This window comes from Pteropus medius, unplaced genomic scaffold, assembly GCF_902729225.1.
Source record: "Pteropus medius unplaced genomic scaffold, Ma_sr-lr_union100, whole genome shotgun sequence".
In the NCBI taxonomy this organism is placed as follows: domain Eukaryota; kingdom Metazoa; phylum Chordata; class Mammalia; order Chiroptera; family Pteropodidae; genus Pteropus; species Pteropus medius.
In genome coordinates this window covers 5,867,499-5,875,161 of record NW_024351543.1, presented here as the reverse complement: position 1 = coordinate 5,875,161, position 7,663 = coordinate 5,867,499, and the positions used below count along the sequence as shown (strand labels likewise).

The following is a 7,663-nucleotide window of genomic DNA, read 5'->3' as shown; positions in this document are numbered from 1 at the left end:
ACTACACAATTCTTTCAGAAAATGTTACTTTATTTAAAGAAGGAATTTATTATTAAGAATGTATCTTTTCCAATATAGCTTTCCTTAGTTGCTCACAAATAAAGCAGTTCTTGGTTTATTTCATTATTGAAACAGGTTCTAGCCACTATAATAAACCAAGAAATATTTGAAACATCTATATTTTTGTTCCCTGTCTAGCCCATCTGCATTGTGTAATTTGCTCTAATACCTGTTTTTCCTGTTAATCTTCAGATATATTTTAAATTTTTTTTGCCAATTTCAATGGCGTATGCTGACTAAAGAATACATTTTAGCTTGTCATCATGTTGTTTTCCATGTACTGCTCCTTCTATTCCTGATTAGAGCAGGAAGACAATTGTTTCTCCTAAAGGTATATCTTTTGCCATTAAGTAAGAAACCTAAAAAGAAGTCTCTAAACATTTAATATTAAATCGAGTGAAATTTTCTAAAGTACTGAATTGACTATTGCATATTTTCAAGCATCGCGCGCCACCCCACCAAAAAAAGTAGTTATTTGTCTTTACATTTTGGATGCCTGGTTTCTAAAGTTCTTGCTAAATTCTAAGTATTTTTAACGGATATCTCAAAGCATATTTAAGATGAAGATATCACTAATAATAATAAATGCAAATCTGTATTTCAAATAGCCTTATTGTTAGTTTTGAATTTTTTGACTGACTTACTGTCACATCTGATTGAGTCATTGTTTTTGCCTTGCTAATGTGGCAGGCAGCCAGTTCTTTGCAGAAGCAGGAAACCTGTCAGCTCTGCCCTTTTCTTAATTAATAGAAAAAAAGTTTTATCCTCAATTTTTGGTTTTGTAGCTGAAATATTTTTCATCTAGTTTAGTTAAAACTAGATAGTGTAATATGTAAATCAAATTCGGTGGGCATCCTGTGGTATATCACAATATGTTAAAGGGAACTAGCTGCTGTCAGCCCCTCTGTGTGGGAGAACACCCACTCTCTCCTCATGGTACCTGGCAATGGGCTGTAACTCATGACTGTCTGACATAGCAGACCAAATATAGGCACCAGAGTCTACCTACATATTTGCAAAGTCAATTTCTGTTTTTAGGTTAAAAATAAGTAAAAACACATAATATTCTTTTCTCATGCCCTCTGAGAACCCTGCACCCCACTTTGGAGAACACTGGTTTCACAGCATAGGCTGATGATTCGTTGCTGCAGTGAACATTGTTTGGCTAGTTCCAGCATTCATTAGCAGCTTTTCCAGCCAACATTCACCTGATTTTCTTTTGGGTAGATCCTCAGCCCTGCCCCCGGGGCAGTGACTGGCATGGAGATGCAGATATCAAAAAGCCCAATTTAGTCTTAAAAAAAAAGTGAATCCTAAGATTTTTGTAGCAGCTCTCGAGGCTCTTTCCCTTACCTAGATGATGTAATCTAAGAATGGATGAGGCCAGGGCTGCAGTCAGTTTATCACCCTGAGAGCTGAGATGGGAATTCCCAGGAGCCACCATGTGGAACCCAGGGATGAAATAAGATCGCTTGAGCTAAAGGCAAGACATGGCAAGAAATTGGGTCCTTGACAACCTTATCTGAGCTCCTGGATGAAGTCCTTCCTAAAGTCAGACCTATCCCTGGATACCTTGGCTACCTGGGCCAATAAATTCCATCTCACTGCATAAGCCATTTAAGTTGCTTCTCTATGTGCAATCAAAAAATTCCTCACTGATATAATTGTCCGCTTCCTCATGCAGTTTGTTTTGTTGGTATTGTTGTCTGTTTTGTTTTTTTGTTTACTGTAGAGTGTTAAGTAAACCATACTCTGTAGCACAGAATTATCATCAGTATCTGCAAGTTCTATTGAGTTATTTCCTTAGTAGCACACATTAATTATAAGCTTATGTACCAGGAACTGTCCTAAGTAATTTACACATATTAACAAATTCAATCTGCACAATAACCCTATGGAATTAGTACTATAATTATCCCCATTTTACAAGTGAGGAAACTGAGACATAGAGAGGGTAAGTAACTTGCTCAAGGTTACACAGTAAGTAGTGAGGCCAAGATTTACTAACAACACATATTTGAACCAAGGTAATCTGCCTCTTAAACCCATGCTCTTAATCTTTACAGTACACCAGAAAGAATGCACTACTTACATACTAACATTTGGCATTGTCCAACTGTCTAATGTGATGAGAGTAAAGTAAGATTTACCATTTATTGTGTAACCTTGGACAACTTAAAAATCCGTGTCTCAGTTTCCTTATTTATAAAATGAAGGTAATAATACTGATTTCATAGAGTTGTTGTATAGTTTATATAATACCAGTGACTTTAAGCATCTTTTTTCTACTTGTTGGGCATTTCGGATAGCGTTTTAGGGAATTATCTGTTCTATCCTTTGCCCCCGCCCTCCTTTCTTTTCTATTGGGTTTCCTGTATTTTTCTTATTGATTTGCAAGGGTCACATTTGTATATCGCATTTGTGAGTTCCATGTTATTTTCAGATAGTGAACATCTTCTAATCTATCTTTTTTTTTTCCTATGGTACCCTTGACTGAGCAGGAATCTTTAATTTTGGTATGGTCAAATCCATCAATTTTGCCGCAAATGTAGAGAAAATAAAGATATGAAAAACATCATTTATGCCCTAAGCAACTTAATGTCTAGCTGGAAAATCAAGAACAAAACCTATGTGAACAAGTGTTAAAGATTATGCTATAACAGTATGCAATAAAATGCCAAGTCGAAAGGCTGCATAACCAACTGTTAACCTTGGAAAAGTATCCAAATACTTCTGAGCTTGAGTTTCCTTATTTGGAAAATAAAAACAATAAAAAAATACCTTTCAATGTGTTGTGATAATAAAATAAGATGTGTTGAATGGTTCTATAGTACCTGGCACATAGTACCAACTGCAATTCAGATGCACAGCAGATCAAAGAAATAATAATGGTTATCATTTGAGGAAGTTTACTACCTGCCAAGGTACTTTCTATAATGTACCATATTTAAATTCACAGCCCCATAAGGCATTATCTTTGCTAACTTTCAGATGCAGAAACCTGGGTTCAGAGAGCCTATGAAATTTAATGGAGGGTCGCACAGCTAGCTAAGTAAATGGTCGTGACAGGATTAAAAGCTGGACTCCTTTGACCTCAAACCTCCTGTGCCTTCCACTAAGTCAAGTTATTATCAGAAAAGATTCTAGAGAAAAAATGAAACTTTACTTGGGTCCTGAAAAAAAAGACAGAGTTGGAATAGACAGATGGAGGAAGAAAGGAAAGGTGATTGATGATGGATCATGCCAGATTCTGAGGTGGTACAGTGCATGTACAAGGGAAAACTATTGCGAGTTATTAGATGGCAGAAGCAAAATCTCGTGCATCATATCTCCCTTCAGTCCTAGCAAAGAAACTGGGACAGAGTAGCTAGTGGGAAAAAGCTATTCCTTATTTCTCTTGTTTCCATATCAAGGAAGTAGGAGTGAGTTGTCTGCCCGGTGAACTTGAAGGAGGAACTAAGCATGTGTGGCTCTGACTCCTTAAGTTTGGGATGCAGGCCTGCCCTAGGAAGCATGTGTTTTCTGCTTTTCCAGAAACTGTAAAACTGTAGTCAATTTTCACAAGAGTGGTCCCTCTGCACCTCTACCCACTCTATCAGCAGCCTGGCGGGGGAGGGGGGCACAGCTTCAGATCCCTAATTTTGCACAAGCACATTTTTCATTTCTGCTTGTAACTGCCAGGTACTAAGAGAGCCATTCAACATGTCTTATTTTATTTAGTTCTGTGGTAAAGTATGAGCAGGTCCGTTTTCCCTGAAGATCTAGAGCCATAGCCGCCAATCCAGCTTTTACCAGAGACAACGCTGGCCTTTTGCTCTCCATTGGTCTGACTCCGGCAGCTTTTTCAATGGACTGTGAACATGCATGGGGAATATGGGTGTTATTTGAAGCCCCTAAAATCACAACAGTAGGCACTCAACAAACCACAGTAGAAGAGTGAGTGTGACAGGTTGAGAGGACAATGAGAAGACTGGTTTGATCTGAACAGAGGGAGTATATTAAGTAGCAGAAGTAAGGTTAGATGGATGGGGTGGCCTCAGTAATGAAAGACTTACATGAAAGGCAGAGTTTGGATTTGAAGAGGGAAGAAGAGTGCTTAAAGTTTCTGAGCAGAAGAGCCCGAGAAAGGTAGTGAGTTGTAGTGAAGACTAGCGGCGGAGAGCCTGGTGCTGGAGGGCAACCAGAGGTGGTTTCCAGAATTCTCCAGTGAGGGCGAATGAAGGTCTGGCCTAGGGAAGTGAAAATATGAATGGAGGCGAAAGGGTGCATAGATTTCAAAAGGAAAACTGCCAGGATATGGTGACAACCGGGTCTGGGAAGTGGAGAACTGCTTTCCTGGCACTTCTCTCAAAGAGGCAGATGAGCCAGCCGAGAAGCTTGGTGGAAAGTAGGGCTCAGCCTTGGGCATGTTAAATCTGAGATGTCAAACAGATTTGTGCTGGGCACCAGGGACACTGGATGCAAGGTAGGAAAGAGGCCCCAGTGGAGAGTTTGGGGGAGTCGTCTGCCCGGTGAACTTGAAGGAGGAACTAAGGCAGCACACATTTGAAGGTCGCTGGGAAGAAGTTGGTGGAAATGGGAAGCATGAGCATGAAGGGTACCTGGGATGACAGGGGTAGGAGCAGGGACACAGGTGAGGTGTGGGCAGAAGAGAGGAAAGGGACACCTCTCCTGGACTGGAGGGAAGGACAGAAGAGGGAGGCTGTTAGCAAACGCTGGAGTCAGGATCTTTCCAGCAGAGCAGGGCTGCCACCACCTTTACCCCAGGAAATCCACAACTGAACCCAAAGCAGCTTTCCCCACGCTGGCGGGTCTTCCAGGCCCTGCTCCCTCTGGCCGCAGGGACCCGCGGGTTGTGGGGGTCCTTCTGCACCTCTGGACCTCTCTATATCAACCGTGGGGGACAACGCCGGCTCCCCAGGATGCAGGGCGCCTTTTCCTCCAGGTTCCCGCCCCACACCCGGATCCCCACCCCATCCCTCGTCCCCCGCAGTACCGCCCACCTGGGCACCGCTGCAGCCTGCGCTCGCAGCCCGCCCGAGCTGCCGCAAGCCAGCGGCCCCTCCTAGGGGTGAGGTAACGCCCCCCCCACAACACACACACCCCCTCAACCTTTGTTGCAGTGTCCCCCAGGACACCCCTTCTTTGCCTCCGCCTCCATGTCCTGGAGGCCGGACAGGGAGCGCGGTTTGGGCGGCGCCAGGACGCACGCGGGCTCCCGGGAGCCAGGGACTGGGCGGAGGGAGCGGAGCCGGGAGCCGCGGGGGCCGCAGCTGCAGAAGAGGGAGGAGAATGGGAGGAGCTGGGGGGCAGGCAGTCGGGGAAGGAGGGGTCTTAAGGGGCGGCGAGGCCAGGTCGGATTTCCTTCGAGGCTGGCGATCAGCAAAGCTCCAGCCTTCGAGCTCGCTGCAGCCGCCCTGCCCCGCGCCCTCGGGAGATCGGGACGGGACCATGGTGAGGGTCCGGGGCGCGGCGCTGAGCCGAGCGCGCTGGCCGGGCCCCTCGGGGCGGCCGAGGGTGGCTGGGCGGAGGGGGCGAGCTCACGGGACCCGAGGAAGTTTCCGGGGTCGGCGCGGGGCCCGGTGCCTTCAGTGTCGCTCTTGCCTCTTCCGCAGATGTGGACACGCTGGCTCGCGCTCGCGCTGGCGGCGGTCGCCTGGGTCCACGCCGAGGTAGGTGCGCGGCGAGGAGGTCCGAACCCGGGCTCCGGGGTCTGCGCGGGGGGCGGGCGCTGCTGCGTCCGGGGGGATGCTCTCCGCTGCTGGGGCTGGGCGTCTCGGAACGCTCCGGGCAGGAATGCTAGCTACTTACGAAACTTAAGCCTCAAAATCAGGAAAAGAAGTTTGGGCCGTAAGCGGGAGCCCCACCGCGGGTAATATGGAGGGAGAGTGGGGAGGGGGCGAGAGGACGAGCTGGGCCGTTTGGGACGGAGGCGGCGACAAGAGCAGGAGCAGGGTTCGAAAAGGCGCCTTGAGTTCTTTCCTTCACTTCAGAGGAAATTGAGAAGAGTTGGGGACTTTTACCTTCCGAGTCTGTCTCTTCGGGAAAAAAAAATAAATAACAACAGAAAAACCCACCACAAAACCCCTGATTTTTTTTTTTCTGTCTTTCTAAAGTGCCCCCCGGATTTTGTGTTATCAAGGCCATATAACTGCCTTTTAAAATCTCTAATTTTCCTCTTAAGCTAGCGTTGCTCAAGTGTGAGCCATCCATTGCTCTGCTCCCTGCGGGCTTGGCGTTTCCAGTCAAAGTATTTCAGCGCTTTTTTGGTAATGTTTTTTTTTTTTCAACTCCAGTGACCTTCCTGAGACACTACAAACAAACCAACAAACCCTTCGCTCACAAGCCCCTCCATTAACTCAAAGGTTTATGGACAGAAAATAAACAATTCTAAATTCCCTGGGCTCTAGTCTCCAGAAAAGTGAGGTCAGAAACCAAACATTTGATAATTATGACAGGAAATGTGGAAGGAATTAAAAAGCATGAGGGAGAAGAAATGGAATGTACATTACAAAAGAAATAGCTCCCTGGTGGGTGGTTATTCTCCCTCTTTGAATTTTTTTCTTCATATTACAGTTTAGCCCCACCCTTAGCACCGCAGCTTGACTCTGCCCAGAAAAATTATAAAAGTGCAAGGTCTTCACGATTTCAGTGTTGATTGAGCTGGAAACACGGGCTGTTTTTACAATGAAATAAAAAATAGTTAATATTTATTGGATATCTACTTTGTGTTGTGATAAAACTCCATTTTAATGATGAGGAAACTGAGTCATAGAGGTTCCATAAGTTATCCAGTGCCCTAAGCTGTTAGACAGTGGGGGCAAGATTTAAACCCAGACAATCTAGCATCACACCCCAGGTGCTTAACCATTACCCTGCATAAGGACCTCACAACTGCTTGTATAGCAGACATTGGGCTACATGCATCATTTTTTTAAAGTTTCTCCAACCTCATAAGGTCCATTTTGTTACCCCATTTTACAGAGGAAGAAACAGGTTTAGAGAGATTAAGTAACTTGCCCGAGGTCACACAGCTAGTTCTGAAGAAGGATCTGAACTCAGCTCCTTCCATCTTTGGATCCCATCTTGAACTCCAGGTCAGCTTCTCATGCATTTTGTTTCCCAGAATTTGAGTTTGCAGAGGATCTCTCTTCACTGGTTGATTTAGCCCTGGCTAAGGAACACCCTTCCATCCCTGCTGTGGCCCACAAAAGGCAGCTGCGGTCCAGTGATGGATGAGGTGAATCCCTGGTTGGTTTTATGGCAGGCTTAGGAATTGCCAGCTAGTGTGTGAAATTGCTCTGTGAACTAGAATGAAAATATGAGTTGCGAGGAGGCTGTGGGTTCTCTCTCCACAAGTCTGTGTGGCTGGCCCAAGGTCCTGGATCTTTTCTAGGCAGCCTTTACTACCTCCCACTCCCTCCAATGCATTGCTGGAAAAAGCTTAGCTTTCCTAGGAAGTTCCCTCAGCAGTAATTTCCTGCTTCAGGTAGAAGAGCAGAGAGTACTCACGTAGAATTCCCAGGCAAAATCCATGGTGAAAGAGGCAAACTCAAGAAGTGGCATAAAAACTGAGGAAGTGGGTATAGAAAGGTGGCTGTGA

General features: G+C 45.3%; 1 protein-coding gene across 2 annotated transcripts in view; it reads left to right on the top strand.

Moving 5' to 3' along the window:
- The first annotated feature begins 5,337 nt into the window (after positions 1-5,337).
- Positions 5,338-7,663, top strand: part of FSTL1 (follistatin like 1) — a 51,482-nt gene continuing 49,156 nt past the window's right edge. Inside the window, exons 1-2 of one of the 2 annotated variants that reach the window (XM_039843124.1) lie at positions 5,338-5,514; positions 5,676-5,732. In XM_039843124.1, the coding sequence (XP_039699058.1) occupies positions 5,353-5,514; positions 5,676-5,732 (219 nt within the window). In that variant the 5' untranslated portion in view covers positions 5,338-5,352. The remainder of the gene's footprint in view (positions 5,515-5,675; positions 5,733-7,663) is intronic. The other variant, XM_039843125.1, reaches the window with a different exon arrangement.